Source organism: Oryzias melastigma, linkage group LG22 (genome assembly GCF_002922805.2).
Source record: "Oryzias melastigma strain HK-1 linkage group LG22, ASM292280v2, whole genome shotgun sequence".
Classification (NCBI taxonomy): Eukaryota; Metazoa; Chordata; class Actinopteri; order Beloniformes; family Adrianichthyidae; genus Oryzias; species Oryzias melastigma.
The window spans coordinates 14,492,764-14,520,089 of record NC_050533.1 but is presented as its reverse complement, the minus strand read 5'-3'; the positions used below and the strand labels follow the sequence as shown (position 1 = coordinate 14,520,089).

At 39.2% G+C, this 27,326-nt stretch overlaps 1 protein-coding gene and 1 long non-coding RNA gene across 7 annotated transcripts in view; one reads left to right on the top strand and one right to left on the bottom strand.

Moving 5' to 3' along the window:
• Positions 1-13,402: 13,402 nt before the first annotated feature.
• Positions 13,403-27,326, bottom strand: part of arel1 (apoptosis resistant E3 ubiquitin protein ligase 1) — a 15,993-nt gene continuing 2,069 nt past the window's right edge. For 2 of the 6 annotated variants that reach the window (XM_024269254.1, XM_036209912.1), the window contains exons 4-22: positions 27,010-27,230; positions 26,443-26,514; positions 26,093-26,319; positions 25,640-25,877; positions 25,335-25,504; positions 25,023-25,203; positions 24,700-24,941; positions 24,540-24,617; positions 24,322-24,463; positions 24,129-24,250; positions 23,566-23,641; positions 23,341-23,450; positions 23,080-23,259; positions 22,695-22,820; positions 22,131-22,260; positions 21,966-22,024; positions 21,800-21,889; positions 21,551-21,726; positions 18,611-20,320 (exon numbers count right to left, since the gene is read on the bottom strand). In XM_024269254.1, coding sequence (XP_024125022.1) covers positions 20,218-20,320; positions 21,551-21,726; positions 21,800-21,889; positions 21,966-22,024; positions 22,131-22,260; positions 22,695-22,820; positions 23,080-23,259; positions 23,341-23,450; positions 23,566-23,641; positions 24,129-24,250; positions 24,322-24,463; positions 24,540-24,617; positions 24,700-24,941; positions 25,023-25,203; positions 25,335-25,504; positions 25,640-25,877; positions 26,093-26,319; positions 26,443-26,514; positions 27,010-27,230 — 2,743 coding nt within the window. In that variant the 3' untranslated portion in view covers positions 18,611-20,217. Of the gene's footprint in view, positions 13,943-17,434; positions 17,592-17,777; positions 17,986-18,120; positions 18,285-18,610; positions 20,321-21,550; positions 21,727-21,799; positions 21,890-21,965; positions 22,025-22,130; positions 22,261-22,694; positions 22,821-23,079; positions 23,260-23,340; positions 23,451-23,565; positions 23,642-24,128; positions 24,251-24,321; positions 24,464-24,539; positions 24,618-24,699; positions 24,942-25,022; positions 25,204-25,334; positions 25,505-25,639; positions 25,878-26,092; positions 26,320-26,442; positions 26,515-27,009; positions 27,231-27,326 lie in introns of those variants that run through there. The other 4 variants (XR_002918926.2, XR_002918924.2, XR_002918925.2 and 1 more) reach the window with 4 other exon arrangements.
• Positions 13,899-17,811, top strand: LOC118597998. The gene is made up of 2 exons (XR_004947029.1): positions 13,899-13,990; positions 17,551-17,811. It is a non-coding gene; the product is annotated as an uncharacterized LOC118597998 (long non-coding RNA).

Here is a 27,326-nt window from a genome sequence, read left to right as displayed (position 1 = left end):
ATGCTCAAAATTGATTAAACTAATTTGTATTTATTTGTGCTTGTTTCCTAATTTAAATCTTTGATTTTCTGAATATATTTTTTCTTTTTGGTCTTGAGGAGTTTTTCTGTTCATCAAGGGCTGTACCCAACACAACACAATCTTAACAACATAAAAGTTTTCTGTTCATGACTTTTATTCAGACAAAATAAATTAAGACAAACATTTACCCATCGACAACGTCAACAAACTTACTAAAAGAACAATATGTTCATAAAGGGACAGACTTTTAAGGTCACTGATAAAATAATAGCCACAACAACATCATTACTTTAAAGTCAACTACGTGTGTTGTTACTTCCTTTATCACAATTTAACTTGTTATTTTAAACAAAGTAGGACTGTAAAAGGTCAACAACCTTCCTAGTGACACACATCTGAATAGAAATTTACACACTCATTTTCCAAGCAGCATTTTTGCTGGTTTTTAAAAATGATTGGAGAGAAGATTAGTCTTCAAAGTCATAAAATATAAGAGGAGATTTTCAGAACTATTTTTTATCAAACAGTAGTTTCTGTGTATTTTTTAAGATTACAATAATCATTCATTCCTATTAAGATGGATAATTTAATCTTTACTGATGATCAGTGTTTCTTTATGACAAGGGATATTGCATATTCAATTACAGCTTAAAGGACTTACAAAATAATTGGAAAATGTTTAAAACACCATTGCACAATTTTAACTTTAAAAATGACTTTTAATTAACCTTTTGTTTGGTTCTCACTTAAATAAGCGGCTCAGTTTTCAAAAAATGAACCAAAATGTTTAACTTAAAAATTCAGACATCTGAAAAGCAAAAATAACAGTTAAAACAATAAGAGGCGTAGCTTTAAAATACATAAAATAGAACAAATATAATAAAGCAGATGAACATAAGTAAGTTAGTTTTCTCTAAAAAGTAATGTGAGTTCTCATAAACACATGGCTGGAGAGATTTATAACAAAGTGAGGCCATTCATCAATGAATTTTTGGCAATCTGCTTTTTTTTTTTTTAGTTTTTTTTTTAGTTTCAAAAGATTGAATATTTTTCAAGCATTTTTGTAAAATACACACTTAAATTTTGCTTTCATGTTAATTACTTGAGTTGGCCTGTAGTCTTGTGTGCACAACCTTACAGCTGCTGGCACAGCCTCTATGTTTGTGAAATACAAATGAGCTGCAGCACAGCCATCCATCTTTAAAAAGCTGCCTTTAATATAGTCCAAGTTATTGCACTTCGCAGGATGTGGAGGATGTTTCTGGATTTTACCAAACGGTTTATACAAAGAGTACTTTGAAATCTTTGGCAAAACAGCCTCATATCATCCTTCAATATTTTTTCGTTTTTTTCCACAGTAAAAGCAACCACACCCAATTCTTGTAATTGCCACAAAGACAGAACTCAAGATGAATGTGCTTCATTTTTACACCACTACATTTATCTGTCTTTATGAAGTTGAACTCCATGCTCACCTTGAAAGCATCACATTTGCATTGATCTGGTGGGAGTGACCGCCTAACTGTTGAACAAGTGAGGGGTCAGAGTTCAAGTGTCCCCACCAGAAATCCAAACAGCATCATTACACCCACAAAGTCAGGCTTCCACTATAAGCAAGAATCAACAGGGCATTTTGTCAACCTCAACACCAGAATTTTAAGTGACCCACGTGAATCAGTCTCTGTGATGACTTTCAATGGGGAGCGCTATCAGGGAATGTCAATCTCTTCAGTACCTTGTGCCATTTGTATCAAAGCCCTAAGCTCTGCTTTCTTTTTGCCCTGGAGCTTGCATAATACCAACATTGTTCAAACCGGGCTGGGAAATCAAAGAAAAAACACAGAAAGGAGGTACTTTTGGCAGAGAGATGCATGTAAAAGTTATGTGTTTTGTTAATGTGTTTCTTTTCATTGAACATGACGGCTTTTTTTAAGGATGTTAAAAACGTCTTACAAAACAAATTGAGCCAAAAACTTAAAGAAAAGAGTGGACAAATGTAATGCTGACCACTGCAGGGCATTTCCCAACGTCAATGAATAAAGCGCTGTCATCTCACTTACAGAATTAGGTCACAGGGGTGTTATTTGAGACACCCTCTTCCACTTCGCCCTTGTAGAGATTTGTACTCATTTGGTAGGGTTTTACATATGTGGGTGTTGCAACTCATAACCTTGGAATATTGTGTGTGTGTGGGCTTTTTGCACACACTTAATAAATGCAAACCACACTCTGTCAGACATGAGACGAAGGGAAAATCTATCATCATCATCAACACTTTCACATTGTAAAGTGATCCAGAAAATGTTAAGCGGGCTCGAGCATCATTGTAATGTTTCTGATGCATGTTACAGTATAAGTCCACCCAGCATTACTTCATTGGCACACTCAACCTTGGGTGTTAACTGTTAAATAAACACTTTTATCTCATTGAAACAATGAAAATAGATAGGTAAGCACTTCCTCTAACATTCCTTCACACTTTCTGATAATCTTGAAGGTTTTTTGGAGGCTAAATGTCTTTAATTATTTTAGCTTTTATAGAATTTATTTAACTCAAAAAGACAAAGAAAAGGTGAACATGAGTAGCACCAAAAAGTTGGCATTTGATCCCTGCATTTGGTTCCTATTAACTATTTGTTGAAAAGAATAATCATATTTGCTTTGTGTCCTTTAATGCATATATGAGAATTATAGTTCTTTTATTTTTGATTGGTTTTATTTGCAGACGAATGCTGATACCTTTGAGGGAAAAAAAAGCATTACCTTATTTTTTACTCTGCACAGTGCACTTAAAAGTCTGATTTTTTTCAAAAAAGACTGCACCTGGTAGTCCGGAGCACCATGTACATGGATTAATTCTGATTTTGCTGTATATGAGAACTGGACAGAACGAGTGTGACGTCACCCCCCAAAAATGACTTACTCCTGGTTACAATTAAATCAATTCAAGTCAGTTGCCATTTTCTAATACGCCCATCACCATGTTGGACCCAGATGTCCTTAGCAAGCCATGACTGGTCTTAGTCTGGAGATTAAAACTGGAAGGTCTTAGTCTACATTTATATGGCAACTACTCTCTCCAATCAGGGGTAAGCATGTTAGAAGGCCACACCCCTTCCATTGAAAAGCAGGTTTGGGAGAATTTGTCCATGAAACACTTTAAGACTTTGACACAAAGCCACTGACTTCTATTGAGGCATCTGATTGGTCAGTTTATAACTGGATTACCTTGCACCATATAAAAAATATCATTAAAAATTGAGGATGAGCAGAAGCATGTTATAGTGAGGTAGCCAGGAAAGAATAGTTATTCTATTTTTACATTAGCCCACGGTCCTAACCAGTTGAAACCAGTTGGGGGAAGCTTCAAGGACCTTTCAATACTTTTTCACTGAAAAACAAAGCTATAAATTACATTGCTAGCAAGTGTAGGGGAGCCCTGAGATACATTGGCCTGAAGCCACACAGGGCCCGCCTCGAGGAATATATATGCGGACTACTTTGTGTGATTTTGAACCAACTTTTTATTAAAAGGACTAAATTCCAATTGAGTTTTTGGCCTCTTTCTTCCTCATCAGCGAACACACAGAGGTTAGCAGGTGTAACCTCACAGAATGCAGTTAATGAAGTTTGAGTCACTTTTTAGTCTCACCTAATGTGCCTTAATGACAGAAAGAAAACATTAATTGACTATGTGCCCTGTATTCTGGTGCCACTTTATTTTTTTTTTAAATATTTTTTTTTCATGTGTAACAACTTTAAATTTTGCAGTTTAGAATTTTTGTCTGATTGTGAAATTTATCTTGATTTTTATCTTAACTATCTTAACTCATGTCACCTTTGCGAGGTGCAATACAATAAAATAAAATTTTTAGGGGCTTGTTGAACATTGTATGTCTGCAATCTCACACGTCTGTCTTAAAAATGCTGCTGGGTAGAATCTGGAGATTCTGGTTTGGGAATAGATGGGGTCCAACATGAAATTAACAATGTTTTTCAGAATATATATATCTTTCAAAGGTGGGAATTCCTCTATTCAAATGTAACCAAAAACACTGTCTGGGCATAATTCACAGCCGGCAGTTATGTCTACAGAAGACCAGGATACAGTTTCCCCACTTCCACACACGATCTTGAAAATTTTATGTTAAAATCATAACATAAATGGGAAAGAGGGGAGTTAATGTGTGTGGTTACCTCTTTTAATTTTTCCTGGCCCCTCTCCCTCAGTCTGGCTTGCCTCTGGAGCCATTGCTCCAGGCCGGTTGGTTGGAGGTTTTGTTTGGTGACCTGCCTAGAGGGATTTTTCTGGAACCCTTTTGCTACTGCTTGTCATGTTGAAGTCAGCGATTGCTGTGAGCCTTGTAGCTTTTGTCTTTAGTGTTGTTTCACTGTGTCCGTGTGTATGAAGGTCACACATTTTCCATATTTGGAGCTTCAAAGGACATCTCATGCGACTACCTATTACCCTTTTACTGTCATTCCTGACTAAAAATTTTATACAATTTTATATCAACTTCATAATAAGCAACAACTGAGACACAGCAGTGGAATCAAATTAGGTGTTTTAGAAATTGGGCCAAAAGGTCGACAGGCATCTGTGATCTCATGGCACCAAAATGATATTCAAAGAAGTAACTGTTTTTATCCAGCGAGCTCAGTTTTCAGAAACATACAACACATCTGATAAAGCCTGTCTTTTTCCGCCCTTTTGGGGAAAGTTAGTCATTTTCTCATTTTGTGAAGTGTTAGGCAACATCTCGTAAAATGGGATTTATCTTTGTTGAAGAAGATTTACACTTCCAGCCTTACAAATGAGCATGACACATCTACAAAAACATCTAAAAAATGTTTTTGTTCTTATCTCCAAAAGGAGCAGACTGACTTCTACCTGGCAGAACCTGTGCTTGTCTAAAAGCCACAGAATTACTTTTGGTTTCATCACTGAGCGGCTCGCTCCACATCCCGCCCACTCACACACTCGAGACGGACTTGTGAACTTGTCAGATGTTTTGATTTTAGGCTGCAGCCTGTTGAGTAACACAGGTTATGGTCTGTTTACTTTTGCTGCTGGGAATGGATGAGGCATAATCCCCCTTTTTTGGTGACTGAGTCACTGATGACACGTGCCTTCCCACTTCCAGCATGACCGCACATCACTTAGGTATGGAGCCCAGCTTCGAGCCGAAGTAATTCCAGCCTCTATTTGCCAGTTCTTTTTAGGACAATGTACTCATTTAGTCGTTGCTGACTGTGAGCCTTATGCCCAGGTAGGTGAGAGCTCTTTTCAGCAATAGTTAAAGAATGGAAAATCTTTGCTGCCCCCAATTAACAGAAAGAGTAATAATGTGATCTAATCCGTTTGCATGAGATAAATTTGACAAAACTAAAGCTCAAAGTTCACTTCATGCCACCAATTGTTTTTTTTTTTCATTAAATATAAAGACATAAAAAAGGGGAAATGACAAATCAATTTGATTAGATGTGCTTTCTGCTACAGCCTCTCACTAATTATCAATTCCCAGCATTGGGTGGCCATCCCTGCGCCACAGAGGTCAAAAGGGTAACATGCACAGCAGCTTGTAACAAGGTCAAAAACTCAGTTCATCAATGAAACCTTGTTATGAGCATGAGCTCTACGAGACGGGGCCAAGGGAAGCATAAAATGATGTGAGGTTTAGGCAGGAAGCCTCTCGACTGCACTGACCTGTCTGCCGTGCCCCCCGGGCAGAAAGAAAGCGAGGCCTCCAACAGATGTTTGACAAAACTGCCCCATTCATCATGGCATTTTTTCCTGGAATGCCTTTGAACTGCTTTTACACTTTCTGTGACTTTTGTCTTTGGTAGAAACAGAGTTTATCAAAATAGAGCAGACGTGCCAATAACAGACGGTTTTAGCCAGGTTTCTCCTGAAAGCAGCCTGTATTTTCATTTTATAGGTACATAGATGTTATAGTGCATCACGATCCGCTTCAGTCTGGTGTGTCTAAACCCAATTATAATCCACTTCACTCTATTTTATGCTAACTCTATTTTTAAAATACAAAGTCATTGCCCGGCTCATAAATCACATCCCAAAGGGAGTTTTTGGGCTGGACTGATCATTACATAAGTCCTTCTGCATTTCGCTTTGTCCACAGTTCTTCACACATAAGCTTACATGTTAGTGTGAAGTCATAGCTCCTTCTAAGTGCTTCACCGCCCATGTGGAACTGTTTTTGCCTCTTAGTTTCCTTTTCTGCAGCTGTGGGATCTAGATCTGGCAAAGTAAAGAAGACAACGACTGTAACTGTTAGAAACAACCTGCAAAACCCAGAGAAATAAGCACAGGATGGGTTTGATGGATTGTCTTCGGTTAACATTCCATGTCCATGTAATGTAGAGGCATTCATATGACAACAACGACCTACTGGTTCAGATGAATTTTATACCAGGGGCTCAGTAGGAAGCAGGAAGAGAGGCCCCCAAGCATCCAGAGCCCCGTCTCCTTAGCGGCACTAACCACTCAGCAGGCTTCAAGGCCAAACGTTCATTAGGGAGCCAAGTTTTAACAAGCCTGCAGACAGACGTGCTGCTAAACAGCTTCAAGTGCCAAAGGAGGTGAGTTTACTCGTCTCGTGACTCTTCACAGCGTTATGAGCAGGAGGGCATCCCAGTGAAAATCCCCATTGGTCACCTGTTCTTCACCAGTAGGTCAGGAGGTCAAGTATTTTCCACTCACGAGAGAGGTCAGTACAAATATTTGCTTCCTCTTTGACACATATTTGCGGTTGAGTTCCTTTTATAAGTCAAAAACTCAAATATTTCTAAAACTTCACTTGTTCTCTGACCCCATCTTTGATCCCACTATCTTAGTGCGGAAAAGGGAGATTACCACACAAGTGATACCGGAGGAGCATCCCCTCCTGAGTGTGGATCTGTGCCCTTGTCTATGACCGCCTTCTGTTCAGGTCTGGTCAAGCACCACCTCCTGCTTCTTCCAATGGGGGGCAGCCTTCCCCTCTGCCTCCCCTTGACCAGCATGAGGGCTGTGTGGGCAGCTTGCCTGGAGTGTGTTTAGGGGTTTGTAGGAGCAGCCCTACTCCATTACTCAGAGTGCTTTTTGGGGATTATTTGGTGCAGACATGAATCACTTTATGAGCTGTTCTCCTTTCTGGTCAATTCCTGTTAGTAGAAACTTAGATCCACAACAAAGTTGGTTCCACTTCAGTCTTGGGTGGAGAAGGACCAATCCTCCTGTTCTTGAGGGGAACTTCTCCCTTTTGTTTCATAGCTTCAGGATGGATGGCTTGGTGTTAAGGGCTCCATGGATCCAGTGTTTTGGGGCGTTTGTGGGCAGTAGCTGCTGGTATAAAGAGACTAGACCACTATGATTTAGCATTTCTTCATAATTATTGGAGGTAATAATTATTGGTGCTGGTACAGCTCAGTGGCCTTGTTGAAGAGTGTCTGCCTTGAGACTGGAAGGTTATGGGTTCAAATCCAGGCTGGGTTACCAAAGACTGAAAATGGGACCCAGTGCCACTCAGCATTAAGGGGTTGGATTGGGGGGGGTTAACCACCAAATGGTTCCCAAGTGCAGCTGTGTCTGCAGCTCACTGCTCCCCCAGGGGATGGGTCAAATGTGGAGAACAAATTTCACACACCAAGGTGCGTGACAACTGATAGGACTTTAAAAAAGAAAGATCATTGCAAAAGTATCAAAAAGGCTTTTCCATCAGAAGCAAAAAAATTAACAAATATTGTTAACACCCAACAGAAAAAAAACATTTCATTTGTGGAAAAAAGCCCCTAATTAATGTAATATTAGTTTAGTTATTTAATGTGTAAGTTGAGCTTGATTGTAAAAAACATTATAACAATATTCTAGCAACAGTTTTAAGCATCCTTTTAATTTTTTGGGGTAGTTCATTGGATTTTATTTTTTTGTCTTTACTGATATTTTACCAATTTTTTTTTAACTGTCTATTTAAGACAAAATTAGATAGCTGCTTTAATGGAAAATCAAACCAATCAGATCAGATGGGGTAAGTGGGTTCCGTTAATGAGGTGAGGTAAAAAAGAATGCCATCAAAATTAACCAGTTTTTTTAAATTATAGACATAGAAAACATCAACGATGAGAGTGTATGTTTAATTTTCTTTTATTTTGGTCATCTGTTTAGTTGGCTTGTTACCGGGCCAGCTGAAGTCTTACAGCTACCACAGAGGTATTTATGGAAATCCAGAAGTGCCAGTGAAATCATAAATTCATGTTTGTTTGTTTTTCTAAAAGCTTTAGAGTTTAATAGGGAAATTTAGGAAGTTGTTGAGTTAGTGAATGGGACTGTGACTGTAAAGCTTTTTGAGCTTTCTAAGAAAGTAGTAAAGCACTATAAAAAATGTACACACTTTACCATTTTGTATTCGTTGTCGATATCTGACTGAACTACTGGCTTCAATACGTGGAAATGAAAGTTGTATCTCTATATTCATTTAACCTTTATGCAAAAAACCACTATAGTTACCTATCGGTTAAATACAAGAAATCCCATCAAAAATAATATATACAGTTATGCTTCAGTTCTGATGTGTGTGTGATTGAGGCCCTGGGACGGACTGGCGACCTGTCCAGGGTGAACCCCGCCTTCGCCCATCAGTAGCCGGGATAGGCTCCGGCACCCCCGCACCCCCGCGACCCCGAAAGGGAAGAAGCGGCCAAGAAGATGGATGGATGCTTCAGTTCTATTCACACTACTTTGTCAGGTCTTAAAGTCCCATACCACGATCATCTTTGATCAATTGTAAAAGTCTTCCAGTGGTCTTTTAACTATGATTTTTCCATTTTTAGCCAAAATCCAAAAACCTGAGTTGTTTTCTGGAACACTTTCTGCAGAGCGACAATAGTTCTTTAGAAATTTGTGCTGGTGAGCAAGTCCGCCCCTCTTCCCAACATCCATCTGTTTGCCTTACATGCTCTCCCGCTAGCCTACAGTCCTTCACACCTCAATTTAGCATTACCACTGCAACAATATTGGAGAAATCCAGTAAACAATAAACCAATAAACAAGCTAACCAAATTAGCTAACAGAGAAAGCATTAGAAAGGGGATTCCTCAATAAACATAAACTTACTGTTTGTCAGTGACGCACGCTGCAACATCCACCAGTACATGTGCTTATTATCCCCTCCTTAGCAAACAAAACACTTGTGTAACTTTTACTGAACGCGTTGGCTCCTCACTTTAACTTAGGATTAACGCTCCTCCTCATTCGCTGCACGTGCGTGCAGCAGAGAGCAGCCAAAAGCGGTTATCCTTCCGCGCATGTATATATAGTCCATTTTAGATTATCAGTCTTTCCAACAGACCTACATGGATCTAGTCATCTACAAGTGGATACATCGTAACATAGTGGACCAGGGAGCTTTGCGCCCAACTTAGCATATTTTCTGGGGACCCTCTATGTGCCAGAACAACCCCAAAACCAGTAAGGGTTTATTCATAGGAGTGCATGAGACTAGCCTTTTACATGTCTTCCATCATTGGAAAAATGGCACAAGAACATGTAAAAAGCACAATTGTTATAGTTGTTGGGCTTTATGTTGTTTTTTTTTAAACTTAAAGACCCAACCAATGAAAATTGTGTTTTTGCTATTTAACTGAACAGTTCAAGTATCCTAAGTACAAATAAAATATACAAGGTGCCAGATCTTTTTATTTTAATAATGCTCAGATTTAACATGCCACACAACAAAATACATATGTTATCACTCATGTCATTTGAATTCATTACCTGCTATTTTTGCTAAATCAATTTGCTTTACTCGCATGCAAACGCCAAGCTGTCTTTCGGCACAAACTGCCTTGGCACTGTCAAGACTCGTGTTTATGAAAGGAAAGGGTCGAAACTACTGAATGAAAGTGAAAACGGGGTGACAGCTAAATATGAAAATACATAACGACAGCAGTTACCTTAACAGAGAGCTGTCAACTAAATGATGAAGCGATAACACTGCCCTTCAACTGTTTCTACTTAAACACATAATAAATGGTTTCTTTTATAGGACTTGCATGACAGACGTTGGTATAACTTCATAGGTTCATTTCAGAGTGAACACTGCTGGAAGTCCGTAACAGCCTGTACAAGGAATTGTATTTGGCGACGTTCCAAGAAATAAGAGTTTAAATCAGAACAAGTCCAACGAAAAAGCACAGTTATCCCTAAAAATCAACCCACTGCCTGCCCATTAGACGTTAGAGTGAAACCCTTGTGAGCTTTCCTACTGTTTTCCACCACTATGTTGATTTTATCTCACTAATAAAATGTTGTAATCCTTAGTTTTGATTGTTTGCAGAGGCCTAACCATCTGTCCAACATTTAGCATGAACACTGATGATTCCATGTCTGCAGCAAGGAGTCAGATCTACTTATCAAATCAATGAGACATCCGCTGAGATGATGGACGGTGTTGTGAAGGGTCACTTTATATGCTCTGAATTGATCAAAAATGTGTGTCTCAGGCCAAACCACATCTGGATGCAACCTGGGCTCTGTTAATCACAAACCTAAATAGAAAAAAAACACAAAAAGTTCACTCTCATTGCTGCAAACACCCTGCAAATTCCTTGGTTGCATAACCGCCTGTGATACGTTATGTTCGCTTTAAGTAAAAGACAGGAGATGGAAGATTTTCATGTTCGTGCAGTAATAAGTACAGGATGCCTGCGAGATGTCACTGAAGTTGATTCATTTATTTCCGTGCAATGGGTCTGTTTGGCTGCAGAAATCTTGCTGTTGCATTATCTAATCCCTGATCAATGAGAAAGAGCACAAATCACTGGCAATGCTCGACACATTACAAAATGTGAACGTCCTTGAGGAGGTATTGGCTCCTTGATCAAAAAGTCTTTTAGAAAATGATAGCAGTTTGGAACGAGGATCTGGGATAGAGACAAAGATCGAGGACTAACACACACAAACAGTCAGTCAGTCAGACTGATTATGATGGCAGGTCAGTGGCAGAGGACATAATGAAAGCTTTTTTTGTCCATGTTAAATTGTGCTATCCAAGGAACGTTAAGGTTGAGAGTGGGGTCATCTGGAACCCACAAGACAGAGCGCAGAACTTTTTTCTCTCAATGATTTTTGATTTTAAGTGGTGTCCATAACAGACATGAGATCCTGTCCACCTTTGAGGGGTAACCATCCATCCATCCATCCATCCATCCATCCATCCATCCATCTTCTTCCGCTCATCCAGGACCAGGTCACGTGGGCAGCAGTCTAAGAAAAGAAGCCCAGACTTCCCTCTCCACAGTTACTTTCTCCAGCTCCTCTGGGGAGATCCTGAGTCGTTCCCAGGTTGGTCGAGAAACGTAGTCTCTCCAGCGTGTCCTGGGTCTTCCTCTGCGCCTCCGCCCTTTGGGACATGCCCAGAACACCTCCCAAGGGACGCATCGAGGAGGCATCTGGACCAGATACCCGAACCACCTCAACTGGCTCCTCTCAATGTGGAGGAGAAGCAGTTCCACTCTAACCAAGCTTCTCACCCTGTCACTTAGGGAGTGCCCAGCCATCCTCCAGAGGAAGCTCATTTTAACCATCTCGTTCTTTCGGTCACGACCCAGGACTCATGACCATATGTGAGTACTGGAACAAAGATCAACCGACAAATTAAGGGCTTTGCTTTCTGGGTCACCTCTCTCTTCACCACAATGAACCGGTGCAGCGACCGGATAACGGTGGACGCCGCTCCGATCTGCCTGAGGGATGACACGTCAATGTAAAGGTTGGGGTCATCTTGACCCCAAGATAGGGCATAGGTTAAATGATATTGTGTGTTGACTGTTGTGCTGGAGAACCTGCATCCCTTATCTTTACATTTGTCCAAAGGAAACAAAATAACTCAGCATCTTTGTATTCTGTTAATAAATGAAATGTTTGTGTATAACTTCTGTAGGTGATACATCATATGTGGTGTTTCTAACAAAGTTGCCTCATTCATACTATGGAGAATAATGTAAGATGACATAGGATTTCAAGTGAGTTGTCCCTCCATTGCAATCGTCCCTCATTTCGGTAACTACTCTTCACCGAGCCCTGCTGCACAGCAGAGGGCACAGAGGTGTTGTCCTTCATTCCTCTCACTGGATCACAAAAAAGTGCAACCTCCTTTACAAAAACAGAGGGACATTAGTTCAGAAGTTCAATCACCAGAGAGATGCTCCCTGACCGGATGGCTTTTGGTGAAAATGCATCAATAACCCTTCCGCTATCTTTGGGGTCCAGATGACTCCAACCACATATTGATATGTGATTCCTTCCATGACAAAGGTGGACAGGATTTTATGTCTGTCATGGACATTAGTGAAACTCAAAAATCAAAGATAAAAAAAAGTTCAGCGCACTGTCTTGGGGGTACCAGATGACCCCACTTTTAATGTAAACAAACTAAGGAGAGCGGAAGGGTTAAGGTATAAAGCACGACTTTGGCCGCATTCAATTGTGTGCACAAAGGATGAACGGAGAGTAAATGATGATCTGTTAGAGTAAAGCATTTTTGTATAGTAGAAATGCCATACCAACCTTCTCAATTGGTATTAAAAGGAGGAACACCTATAAAACGTTTCCAGCTGTCCAACAGAAACCCCGTAGGACTTCAAACGAAATGTAGTCACTCTGTGGTTGTGAAACGGTGCAAGATAAGCAGCTAAAGATGGCTCCGTGGGTGGAGGATTAACCGGGTCTACTTTATCAACACTGCATGTCCAAAAGTGTAAGAACTGAGGGATGATTGGTATAAAGGAGGTTTTTATGTGGGAGTATGGCTGCCTACTTGTCATTGCACATCACTGGCTGTAAGGTGTGAATCAAGTTGTCATCAGTCAGAAATTCACATACACTATAAACTCCATAGATATAAATAACCCAACTTCAAGGTTGAAACAAGACTAACTTTTTTTGGTGGTCATTTCAACTCAGAAAAAAACACAAATGGAGTTCAAATTAAACCACTATAACCCCAAAAAAAAATAGCATTGGTCCAAAGAGTAACCCAAAAATACATCCCAACATGAATAACAAGAATTGGGTCAGAGAAGTGTTTTAAGAAAGTATTATAGATGTTAAATTGAGTGAATCCACTGAAACACAACTAAAACTGTGATTTGTTTGGTAACTGACCTCATGCTGGAATTTATCAACATCGAAATCTGTCTCCTCACTTGGCGGATGTATCTCTCGCTTTTCCTTTGATCTTACAAGCACATTTCCTCATTTCCATCATTTAGAAGACCCCCCCCCCCCACTTTAAGGGCAGAATATAGATGAGTTTGGAACCATTTCTGTTAATCATTTGAATTTTGAAGTAGGTTTAAGATTTCAGATCTACTTATGGGTGGCCTTTGATTGTTTAGATTTTCATTGTTGATAGTCGCAGGATGATGAGTCATGTTTGTGTCTCCATAAAAGCAAAAAGATTTGTTGGTTTAGAATAAAAGGAGAATGAGCACATTTGAATTTCCCACAGTGCACCGTTTTCTATCCCGTCTTTGGCTCGGCTTGCGTCCTCTGATGATTCCAGTTTTTATCGCCCATCTCAGAGAGTCGAGGATTATCCCATCGCTGCCCCTCCAAACGTCAGCTGTGACCCATGAATCACATCCTCTTTATGTGAGGCCCAGTGCCCTAAATCAAGTGTTTTCCGAGCAGCGTGGGGATAGGCATGCCAAAAAAAGAAGCAGAAATAAAATACACCAAACTTTCCCCTGTTTTCAGCAAGCTGAGCGGCCTGCTCTTACACGGGATACAGGTTGGGAAGCGGCAGCTGATAGGATGCAGTCAATCTTTCTGTCAGGATAATCAGAGCCTCGCCCTGTTCCTCTTCTCTCTGCAGGGTGGTCCCCGACAGCCTCTCCACTCTTACGGATTTGGTGGGGATCTCTGCAGCAGGCAGGAAAACAAATCCCTTCAATCAGCATATTCTAGCAGGTGTGCTGTTCATCTCTTTTCCATCATCCAAATATCTGGATCACCAAGTTTTATGTTTTGGTTTGTAACCTCAGCATCCCAGAGTCAAACTCTATGTGCCAATAAAAAAATCCTGCCTTTGATACTTCAGTCAAGCTGCTTTTCTCTGCAGAGTTAACTTTGTAGAGCAGAGGTGAAGGTGAAATGCGTCTCTAGCCTGTAAACACCAAGTGATTGGTGATAAGAGCAAAAAAAAAAAAGAAAAAAAATGACTCATGTGCTAACCAGATGGAGTTACTATTCTGCATTTTCAAGGTTTTGGTCAAAGAAATCCATCCTTCAACAACATCCTTCAACTTTGAACAAAGTAAGATCTGTTTAACTTGAAGGACATTTAAAAGATTAATAGCTGCAACAAATCTACACAGAATATCTATCACCAAATCCACATGCTAGCATGGAAGTGCATTTGAAATATTTAGCCTCAATGGAGAGCAGAAACTGACGGATTTATGTGTTAAAAAAAATAAAAGACTTCAGATCCCTTTTACGGTACCATTTGGTGCACGTCAATGTTTATGTTTTTGGATAGTCGGCTTTATTTGGAGGAAGTGAAAGGTCATCTTTCACTCTCCATTTTGGTACACTTCCTCATGAGACCACTAGAGGCAGGCTTTAAAAAAATACAATTTCCTATTGACTTCCACGTTTGAAATTGTGTTTTTGGTGTTTTTAATGTATTCTTGAGGCATTTTTCTGATGATGGAGGACACAAAGAAATGTAAGAATAATTATTTCTTTATTCTCAAGCTCCCTGCTCCACTCTTTTCTGATGCATGCACTCACAGAAAAAATAGATCCATGTACGTCTTTGTTTTCCTTCTCCAAGCTATAATCTGGCTCAAAACTGTATGGCTGTATAGCTACAATATTGCTCACCATTTTTTGCACTGGTAATGTTAGGTTAGGGTTGTAAACTATCAGGAGAGAATGTAAACAGATGATGGGAAATGAGGGTAGGTTTACTCCAGGTCAACAGTCCCACCCACATCTCAGAGGTCAGTTTTTTTAACTCCTCCCACTCTACAGAAACTAAGTCCCCTAAACTTTTTATTTAAAATAAATCTAAATAAAAGACCACTGGGAACACTGTTAAAATATAGATCATAGGATCATTAAAATGGGACTTTAAAACAATTTTACACCAAAAATGAACTTAGTCTGGTTTCAAACACTTTTTAAAGTTTATTACATTATTTTATAATCATAAAAACTACAATGATTTTTTTAATATCAGTTGTTTTGATTTTGGGTTTGTTAATATTTCTGCTTAATAGGGCAATTTTTATTTGATTGGCAGGTGAACGTATCCATTGTGGACTCAACAAAATCCCTAATGCAGTTCAGAAACAACAAGAAAATACTTTCCTATAAGTTAAAAACATTTGCTGAAAAACTGTTTAACTGGTCCACTTTTAGACAGCATCAATGTGAAGAATTCAAATGTATTGATAAACATGTAAATACTGAAATTATATTTAAATGTTAAAAAAAATATTTTAAATACTTATTTTTTGGAAGAATTGCAGACTGTTTTATTACCCACTCACATGCTAGTAGCAAAAAACAAGGGTTTGTGTCTTTTCTTTGTTTGATTTTTTTTTGTCAGGTAAAAATAAGGGGGGGGGGGTAAAATTACATAAAACAGTTTCTTAAACAAGAGTTAAGTAATAGTAGGTGTGAATATTATTTTTGATTTTTTTTTTCGTATTCAGCTTGGGGTTCCCCAAGGTGTTCCCCAGGCGATCGCCCACCTTTACCTAGTGGTGAGTCCACCCCTGCACAAACTATTCATGGGGTCAAATAAAATTTGAGATATCAGTGGAAAAAAAGAAGTAGCAGACATTACAAAAAAGGTGTTTTTTGTTTAATGAATAGGTATGTTGGAGGAGGTGATTGACTCATAAGTGTTTACCAAACAGAAAATTAGGACTTTCCAGGATTATTCATTTATTTTCTTCCATTTACTGCTTCCAAAAAAGAGCTGTTGTAAGGTTCCACAAAAAACACCCTTTTTTAGACAGCATAATGTGCACAGATACGTAGCATAAAAATTAACTCAGTGGCCCAAAGCTCTTGACTCACAGTAGCCGTGGTTAAAAAAATCCTGTGAGGATGCTGCCAACAGAACTACAGCATACAGTCAAAATGAAGTCCAGCTAAATATGGAAGTAATGACACTTGAATTTTATCTCAATTTCGTGACCCAAAAAGAGTTTTTTCCTGAAAGAATCTGTTGTTGACAAACCTCCAGGTCAGGAGTCGCTTGAGGCCTTGTAGCGCTCATGTACTGTTTAAAACACAAACTGCAGTGAAAAGGTTCCAAACAGGCAGAAAATGAGCGCACGGTCAAACTCGCAGCTGTGTAAAATTTGAACATTTATTAGTTGACCGCATCAGCCCGCCAACATTTCCTGACTTGTGCTAAACAGTAACTAAATGTGGTAGTCTCATTACTTTTGCAATCATTTTCTCATAACCTAAATGGAATTTTTAATACCTTGTGACCAACAACAATATTGAATTAGTGGTGTAATGAAAATGTGAAGTCAACATTTAGAGCGGCCATTTCTAAACCTTATCTAATGCATATTTAATGGGTTCTTTTGATTTATCCTTCATGCCAGAAAAGAAAAAAAAACTTCAGCTCTTATGGAGAATAACTTCTTTTTAAATTAATACAAACTGACACATGCAAATGTAAGATATTTTTAAAGTCTGGAAGAAAAAAAAGTCAGAATTTTGCCATAAACATCTGTGATAGATATTATCCTACAATCCTAAAAAAGACTGAAATTAGTGGGGTAGAAAACATAACCAAAGGAGGAAGGAAATCGTTTTACAGAAACAATGAAGCTGTGTGCCATATTTCTTGGAAATCACCCACGTTGTTGAGATATTTTGGGGTAAATCTGTATTGGGGCAGACAGATTGAACCAGATTGGTTTAAAAAACAGTTTGTTTCACTCCAAACTGCACCAGGAATCAAGCAAAATTCCACATTATCTATTCTGACTCAGCAGCTTAGATTATTTGTCAAATGATATCTTCAAAAAGTTAAGTTACAGAGTAAAAATCAGGTCTGACATGTTTCCCAACTCGCTAAAATTAATGTAGCTCAGCATCCCAACCTCGTGAATCAGTATCTCCTCTTTGACAACAAATATAAAGAACATAGACAACCATCAACTGGGGGACGCTTAATCTCTGGTGCACGTAAGCTCCTGCTTTTATCTGCCTTAAAATGTTATAAAATATGTGATATTTCTCAAATGATAACTCTTTTTTTATGCGGAGTGGCCTTCGTAGTCAGGATATCTGAGCAGAAACCTTGAGAGGATGTTGCTGAGATTACATGGAATCAATAAGAGCAACGCATTCAATGAACTGTCAAGAGAATGGGGGCTTAAAAAACTTTATTTAGTGTGCACGCTCCCGTGTGACTCCTTCCCTCTTACCATTGTCATCACTGCGATCATTTTTTTCTATCCAGCTGTTTTGTCGATAATCTTAAATTGCAGAACCACGCAGTCACCAATCATAACAAGAGACGGTTATGAGCCTGATGGAGCAAACAGCCACTTTAGCGGTCAGCCATTGTGGAAGGAGGAGGAAGAAATACGTATTCTGATCCTGCTGAACTTGTATTTTTTGTGTTATTATTATTTTTTCTTCTTATACCTGATATTTATCAGTTCTTAAAGTCGGAATTTCACTTTGCTGCAGCTAAAACTCTCCTGTCCTTCAACAGCTCCATAACTGCAGATGATAAATACCTTCAGCCAATCCAGTTGGCAGTTAATTAGTGGCGTCCAATCAGGTTCTGAGGAAGGGGATGCAGACAAGCCCATGGCGGTTTAGCAGGAAGGATGACGGGTGGTCTTGTTCTGAGGGGTGCAGGAAGCCTTGGTGTCTGCAGACTATTACCTTTAATCAGAGGGAAGGATAGTCAACTCCTTTAAGGGGGAGTAGAGAAAATGCAGTTATTTTCTTTTTGCAATATTTGACAGAGAAAACATTTCTTTTGTTTTATGGTAGGTTGCAAAATCATTTTTCTTTAAGGAATTGCAGCATGAAGGAGAACAGCTTACTCATTCATGGTCCCTTTTTTTTTTAACAATTGTAGCTCCAGGGAATTTTGAAAGAATCCATAATGCAAATCCACAGGTGGATGCCAGCACAAACGAACTGGACTCCTCCTGCCTTCAAGTGCTTCAAGATGCCTTTCTTCCAGCTTCTGGTGGAGGTCGAACCACTGAAAGGAGGCACGTAGGGAACATGGGTGAGGTTGTGCATGTTTACCCATAAACAACTGTAAATAATGTGATTTTCAAAGCTTTTTTAACAGCTTTTCCATAAGTTTGAATATTTCAATCTCAGTCAACAAAGAAAAAGTCCTGGAGATAAATCTGATCATCTCAAGATAACAAACATATAACTTTTCATACTTAACTGTAAGGCCATCTTACGTACCACTAGCGCCCCCTGCTGTATAAAGCCATTTCAAACAGAGATCATAAATGTATTCAGAATTTTGCTTTCATAGTTTCCAGCTTTTAAATGATACATTAAAATCAAACATTTACTCAGCTGTCTTTTATTCCAATAAACAAACAGGACCTGCAGTCCAGAAAATTCTTCAAACATTCATCATCAGAGGCTTCCCATTAAAAAAAAAAGGTACCCAAGCAGCTATTTCACAATATTTACAAAGTTAAAAGATTCACTTGGGCTGGAAACCCACAAAAAAGCCTTTTAAACATTTGAAGGAAACAAAACAAAAAGAAGCAAAACATAAAACCGTCTGTGTTTTGATTGAAATGACAAGACTGTACATATAATGGGCAACATCATTTGGTGTTATGATCTTTGTTTCATAAAGTGACAATATACATTTATAACAGCTTATAACAATGTCAGTGTCTTCAGTAAACCCAGTCAACATTGCACAATCCTGACAAATAAACAACAAAAAAGTAACACTGGAAAATGCCTTTAATTCAGCCTTTTGTTTAAACAAATTTTCCTCAAGTGTAATCTCCAATTGGCTTCAGCAGACTAAAGGATGACACCAATTATTAGAACGAATGAATAAAACACAACTTAGATAAATGAACCCTTCTATAGGCAGCTAATACTAGAACTACATGGCTAAGGATCCTAAAAACTCAACAGGATGGACTTTTAAACAAAAATGATAAATAAAAAAAAGTTGGCTCAAGAAGACAAAAATAAAAACTTATTTTACAATAAAAAAAAAAAAATTTTCCTCTCATCTTTTCAAAGTATGCTGTATTAGTGATATACAGACACTAATAAACAGGGTTTGACATCATGGAAAAAGTTGTACCAGACGATCATAAGAGATATTCTGAGAACATACCTATTAAAGGTCATGATTTTCAAAGTAAAAGCATACAACTAAAGGTCGATTTGTTTTTTCCTTGAGTGTTTTCAGGAACACTTACTCCAAGTGAGCCCTGTACATTTCATTGCCTCTCAGATACAGATGCAAAGGGCATTCATAAGGCAAGTAATACAGGAACATGGGTCAACAGAGACTTAATAAATTAAAAAGGTCATTCCTTTAAAATGATGTTCACCCCATATAAAATAAAAAAAAACAGCAAGCATGCAGGAATAACAAAATCCCTTGTCCTCAAATGCTTGAACCAAATTTAAAAAGGAGATGAAAATTAATGTAAACCCACAATTATGTACAAGCACTGAAATAAGAGGAATATTGTATATTTACACACACACATCAGTCCCTGATTGATTAAGGCCAAAGTGATGTAGATGCATCTGCCCTCCCGTTCACACAAAGGCTGCTCTTCTTCCACTGAAGAGTTCAGTTTGCAAAATGCAAAAGAAGCAGTTGTAAGGTAAAACTGAAGGCCCGTACTCCTGCTTTAGTCTAAAATATATATAAAGCTGCTTTAGGAAATAATAATAATAAAAAAAAATCCTCAACCTTATTTTTTCAAGTTCACATATTCTTTGTTTTTGTTAAGAAACAAGTGAGATACTTTATGTACATACTGTAGCACTAGAGTTCACGTGAGCCCCAGTGTGAGGCCGGACCTCCTGAGCAGTTTCCTCTCAAACACAGAGAGTGCCCAGATGTTTGACGGTTTTGTGTTGGTGAAAAAAACAGGAGGAGTGTGGAGGGTGCACAGTGGCAGGAGTCAGAGCATGCCGAAGCCTTCACTGCCCTCACTGATGGCCAGCTTCAGCATCTTGTGCAGCTCCTCGTAGGAGTCGTATGTAGGGAGGCACAGCTGGTTAAAACTGGAAGGAGAAGAGAGAGAGAGAGAAAAGCAACTTTTTCATTTCTGTTTCCAATATTTTTACATGAATGTATAAACAACTGTAAAATCTGTGACTTTTCCAAAAAAAAAAAAGAATGTCTTTCCATCTGGAGAAGAAAGCTTAGATCTTTATGCATTAAAAAGCTATTAGTGAGCCGCATTGCTGCTTTTGGTGACAGCGAAAATAAACACCTAAACCCCACAAACACTATTTCTGCTGTTCCAAGAAAAAATCCCAACAGTTGTTATCTAAACTTTCATCTCCCTACAAACCTGATCTGTCTCTTAAGACCCACCCCAATCCTCTTTTGATCTATTTTCAAAGCAATCCCGGTGGTCTTTTAATTATGTGATAGTTTCTGCAGAAGGGGTCTAATTCATTAGAAATTTGCTTCAGAGCGGGACCTTTGGTGTGGAGCAACCCCGCCCCTCTCCCCATTGCTGTGAGCTCTGTTTACACGGTCTCCTGGTGGCTTACATCTCCTGAGCTTGTGGCCTGTTCAGCGTAACAAATAAGCTCCTTTTCAAACTGTATTTTTTAGGCTCCCGCAGCCCTGTGACCCCGAAAGGGACAAGAGGCTAAGAAGATGAATGAATAACTAATTAAATATGCATTAGATAACTGTCATACAGCGATAAGAAACAAACCCTAAAAAAAAAAAAAAGTTCCAGTTGCTGCTCTATATTACTGTGCAGGCTGCTTTAAAACAACATTTTCCTTCATTATCTGGACAAAAACAGGTGGTAAGAGGTGAGCTTTCTCTCTGAACTGTCGCTTAATTTAACCTATTGTGACGATTAGCATATATATATATATATTTCTGTCCTTTGTTGCTGCAGTCGAGCCTCAGTGCAATTGTCATGTTACCGTGACAATGTGTCGGACCACGGATCAAATAGTCCGCTTCATGTGAAAAAGTGATCTAAACCGAAAAAAATAAGAAGAACTGAACTGAAAATGTATTTCTTTTGTAACTAACCATGGTATAAGAGGGATAATACGCAATGAACTGTTTTAATGCATATCGTAGAAGCCTGAACCACTGAGTCAAAGCGAAGGACTGCTGCTCCGTGAGGTGGGATTAAAAAAAGATATATGTCTTCCATCATCACAAAAATGTCCCAAAAACATGTTAAAAACACCAGACCAGAGCAAAGAAATCAGCAAAAATGGCATCAATTAGGCTCCTTTGGCCTCCTGTTTTCTTACCAGGTGTGTGCAGTGGGCAAAGTGCTGTGTGTCGGGGCAGCGATGATCTGAAAGGAAGGGCACAGAGTGTTGAACCCTCCTGGTGGAAGCTGGGAAGACCCTGTGGTGAACTGCAGCAGACGTGCCAGCTCCTCCTGGGTGAAGCTGGACACCACTGCCCAGAACCACTTCATCACCTAAAACCAAGACAAACATTCTCAGACGGCGTCCTGCTGCCGGAAAATCAAACGGCCGTCTGAAAGGACGTACTTTCTCTCTGAAGTGCCACGATCCTCCAACAATCACAGCGTGAGCTTTGAAGTCCTGCACGTTGATGTCACCCGTCCCGCACATCAACAGCTGACGAGATGAAAGAAAAGCATACAGTGTGACGGCATAAAAGACAGCAGGATTTGACAACAAACATCACGCGTACCTCCAATTCGTTCTCATCAAATATGGCCAGCAGGTTTTCTGGAACCAGTTCATTCAGACCTGCGATTGATGAGGAGGTTACGATAATTAGATGCACATTAGGGAAGATTTTTAATTGGAGGTATTGGCACCGTGTGATGGAACGCAGCTGCACTGCTTTCTTCACCTTTCAGGAAGTGTTCCACCTCATCCCTCACTTGGCTGGCCAGTCTGTACTGAGCCAGCAGGTTCAGATAATGCATCTTGTTCTCATTTGTAACAGCGATCTGAGCTCCGCCAGAGATCAACTCCACCACCTGCAGGACAGCAGAAATGTTGAGAACAAATTATGATCAAAAAATAAGCAAAAGTTGAACAATTAGGTTCTTTGTTTTCTACTTTCTATATTAACAGATTTTAAAAACTGCTGATTTATGGAGCTTTTTTTTGATAAATATAACAAGCCATTAAGTATTACCCTAAAATAAATTTCATAGAGAAGTTTTCAATTATCACATACATTTGATTTTTTATATTTTTTCATACTAACAATACATAAAAAAAACAGGATACTAAACTTTTGCAGTCAGCCATCACATAAACTCACCACACCCCTCTTACAACAAACAAATACCTCCCAAACAAGCCATGTGGTTCATTTCGTTTGCTTTATTGCCTCTATCTCTTGCAGAATCCCGCCATGGAAAAAAAAAAAAGCGGATGTCTCCTTCTTTCCAAAGCGTTACCTCACCTTCTCCAGCTGTCCAGACTTGCTGTACTTCTCCTCAGCAAACACCAGGTCCATTTCACTCACGTCATTGTTTAGGATGAAGCAGACTTTAGTTTTGTAGAACTCCTGGTCATCCGTCTCAAAATACTGTGTGTGAAAAACAAAACAAAAACACAGAAAAATTAGGTTTTCAATAAACACAGCGTTTGGTCTTCATGGTGAGATAGGTAAAATCATGACTGGGTGGGCCTTTTTATGTTGGATAAACAGGACAAGAAGCTGGACGGCTTTTCATCTGGTAAATAAGTTAATAAAAAAAAAAAAAAAGTTTTGAACTATTTTCTCATTATTTGAGAATAATATGAAACCAGAACCTGTGGGCGATGGGGAAAACACAGTTCCATACCTTATAATTCATTCTCAGGCCAATAATCTGAGCCAAGAAGGAGCGCGTGAACCGAGCTCGCACCAGCTGTTTGTAGGCTCCACCCAGAGCGGACTCGTACAGACACTTTCCTACCACGCGACCTGCAAACTCGTACATCTTAAGGCGTAGGTGGGGTGGCCTGTCAGCATTCGGGTGCACCTGGGAAAAAAAAATCTTTTTAACTATCCTCACGTAAACAGGACAACAAATTCCTGATGTGGCTTAAAGTGAATTACTCACAAGGCCCTGGTTGTTTTCACTGAAGCGGGTAAACAGCTGGTTGGAGGTGTCAAAGAGGGACTTACAGATGAGCTCAAACCATTCCCTCCGCGGGCCTCCCCAGTCCAGAGCTGCAAGAAAATACAAAGAATGAAAACTTTTGTGTTTCCAAGGATAAAACAAAGAGAATTTGAGACAAATATCAATTAAAACCTTGACAACTCCACACTTGAAGTCAGTTCTTACCTTCCTCATCCTGAAAAACAATCTCAAAGTTTTTACACCAGTCTGACACCGAAAAATTCCTGGTAGCCTTCAGCGACTAACAGAAACAAAAGAGTAAAGATGACAAGCGTCAAAAATTGAACAACATTAAGTAACAACTTTAAAAGGGATTTTTTTCTAAATGTTGAAAAAATACAGAGTATTAGGGCCACCACAATAAAATGAAAACATTTACAAGAGTAAATGCCGTTGGCAATACAGTTGCAGAAATCCAAAAGCATTATGGGAAATGGATTCCTATGGTAAACTAAAGCCTTATAGCATGAGCATAAATGGTTGCATTGATGGATTTAATCAGCACGTAATGTGAGTGGAGGCATAAACAGCCAACTTTATTTTGGAAAAAGTACTTTTTTCTTGGAAAATTACAACTTTTTTCTCATAATTTTACAATTGTATTCTCATAAATGCTTTATTTTTGTCCTCTCACATTTTTATGACTTTATTCTTGTATATTATTTTTTTTCTTCCATGGTGGCTCTAATACTCTGTTGTAAATAAAAATAAAAAAGCACAGAACTTACCGAATCTAAGATTGCGTGCCGAGTGATTTTTAGGCAGGTTTTGGTTCGAGGTTTCTTCGAGTTGATGTGCCTGAGTTCCCGTTGAAAGAAGTTCACCTTATCTTGAAAGGTTTCAGAGCCACCTAAGGACAGTGACATCACTATGAATCTCTATGATCTGCAAACGTTTTCTTTGAAGAAGAGTCCAACCAACCAATGTTTTTGTGCAGGAAGCGAATGAAGGTAGCTGCCATGATGTTCCTATCTTTGCAGCTGAGCTCCACAGGAGGCTGTATCCCATCATCCACCACAAGCGTAAGGTATTTATGAATGGGGTCAGGGCCGTGGTAGGTAAACTGCACAGAAAAGGATGGTTGAGTGAAAAAAAAAAATCAAATCAAGATGGGTTCTTTTCTAAGACTAGCTTCTTACTTTAGTTCCTGGACACACTCGAAATGTGAAAAGCCGCCATGGAATAATCTTCAGGTAGAACTCCTTGACAGATAGTTGCTGGTGGAGGAGAATTAACACACTTTTATTTTATAAGAACTGGTTTTAAATATAAAATACCATCCGAAATGCTTAAACGCACCTTTGGCGATATGTAGCAGTAGACCTTTTTTGGTTTCTTGACTTTTTCTGGTTGCCCTTCCACGGGAGAGTCATGCTCATCCTCCTCCTCCATGGAAGGCCTCCTTTGAGGCACCAGCAAAGAGGAGGCTTGTAACTGCCAGGAGGAACTGCTGTAATTCCCGCTGCTATAAAGGTATGCCTCAAAGTAGATGCTTATGCCCGGAGTGGACACGTTCTTCTCCACACAGGCCTTTTCATTCTCTGCCATGAGCAGGAAAAGTGTTAAGTTTAAAACAAGAACATGCAAAAGGTGGAGATTTTTGTTACTTAAAGATTACTCACCACTGAGAACAATTATGTCAAACTCCCCATTGCTGAGCGGCTGATCCTTGTAGGAAATGCAGGCTCGGAAACAGCCCGTCTTCCTGAGGGTCATTCTCAGCAGAACCTGGCACTGCTGCTTGTTAAGCGACACAGACTTACTGTAGAAATCCTCTTGACTGTCATCTTCTGACATACCAAGCTAAAGGAGCAGAAAAAAAACATTAGAATGACTGAGTCAAGTAATTGAGTCAACTACAGAGATACAATAAGAAACCCTAAGTTTTACTTCTAAAAATATTTCTAATATCAAGAAAATAAAAAGTGTCTTACAGAATGCACATGGACGCTGTAGTTGGCTTCATCTGTTAGAGAAGTGGAGTTACTAGTGGGGTTTCCATACTCGTCTCTTGGTTCAATTTGTAAAGTGTGCTGCTGGCCATTGGTTAGAACCAGAGTTGAAAAATGACATGCTATTTTGGTTTTTGAAGGAACAACTGTACCTGAGGGGGGAGAAACATTTATAAAAGTCAAGAGGAATGCATCTTAACTTTGACAGACCAAAATATATATATACATATATTCATTGAATATATTAACAAATCAAATATGAAAAGTTAGACACTTTATAGTCAGACCTGGCTGGAATATCTTGTAATAAGGACTGTAGGCCACACTGAGACCTCCCAGCTTGATAGCGACCTCGTAGCGTCCAGCTTTGCGCACTGTGAAGGCTACTTTCACCACGTTGGATTCAGGTTCTTGTAGAACTTCTTGTGTGACGGGAATGTCCAAGGCCAGTTCAATATGGGTGATGTTGACCCTTAGACCTACAGGCCGATGGGCTGGGAAAGGCTGACCATTCTTGTAAAACAGCTAAGGAATTAAATAATAAAGAAACGAATAAAGTTAAACTTGTAATCAAGGCAAAATACATTCACACATTTCATTTTTAGGTGAAAAATCAAACCTCTAAAGTGCTTTAAAATACATTGATTTAAAGTTTGTCAGTTTTTATAGCAAATATGATTTCATAAATTTGTAAATAGCTGCCAAATTGAACCTCCTGGGTTTTAAAAATTCATTTTTACCTGCACTCTAAAACTCATCGTCTGCCCGACTTCCTGTGGCTCCTTCCAGTCCCATGACACCTTGCAAGAACGCGGGTCCAGGTAGTTGCCTCGGACATAGTCATAGATGCTGCGGTCACCCCGTCTCCCCGGATCCTCATTCTGCAGGAAGCTGACAACCCTGGCTGCAAGCTCACAAAGGAACTTGATGGTAAAGACAAATGCTATGATGGAAACAGTTATTCCACCTGTAACAAGGAGCAGAGAAAGGCAGGTGAAACCATTAAATACATAAGAGTACATTTCTGGGTCTGCAAATACAATATCCGAGTAGAAAATTGCATATATCCAACAAGCACTGATGGACTCACCAATCACGTAAAACATGAGGTCCCTTATCAAGAAGCACAGCGCCACAGTACAGCCAAATAAGAGAGCTCCAGCTGCAGAAAACAATGCAGGAAAAAACTATTACAAGTCAATCATTGACAGATGTCACTCAACACTTTTGAGTCAACAGAAAATATTATAATGCCTACTTCTTCTTTTATAAAAAACATGCTTGCGTAAAAAGGGAAATGTGTGGCTTCTGGTTTTTTTTTGTTAAAAATATGTGAAAAAACATCTACTATGAACCTGAACATGAGGAATGTTGACAAGCAGGCATCAGCGTTACCAAGTTTTCCAGTTTTACGTGTTTGTGTCTATAAAGGTCTAACACAATGCATTCATGTAGATGAAAAAAAACACGTTGGGTTAGGCATAGAAGGTAGTCGAAACCAAAACTTGCAACACTACAAATGACATATTAGATACATACGTGTGAATATTTTAAAAATAAGTATGTACAGAATTTTATTTTTATAATAGCAAGGTTTATTGTGTTTTTGGAAAATACACAATGCTTTGAAGGCCCAAATAAAAAGCAAGAATCTCACCAATCGACCACTTTTCATTCAGACGCCTCTCAGCAAGGCTGTGCACCAGCCTGATCTCGTAGTCGTGGTCCCGTCTCCCTCTGGAGGTCCGCAGGATTTTAATGCCTGTAGACAGCTTTATGTAGTCTTCGTAATAGTAGCCCCAGGCGGCTAAAGAGAGCTGCAGCTGACTGTCAAACTGGGAAAGATCATCCAGATTCATACAGCCTAAAGTCTTTAGCCTGAGAGGAAACAAAAGCAAATGTACGTACTATAAATAATCAACTTCAAGCATTTTAATTCTATAAGACATTAAAATATAACCATGATTGTCATCT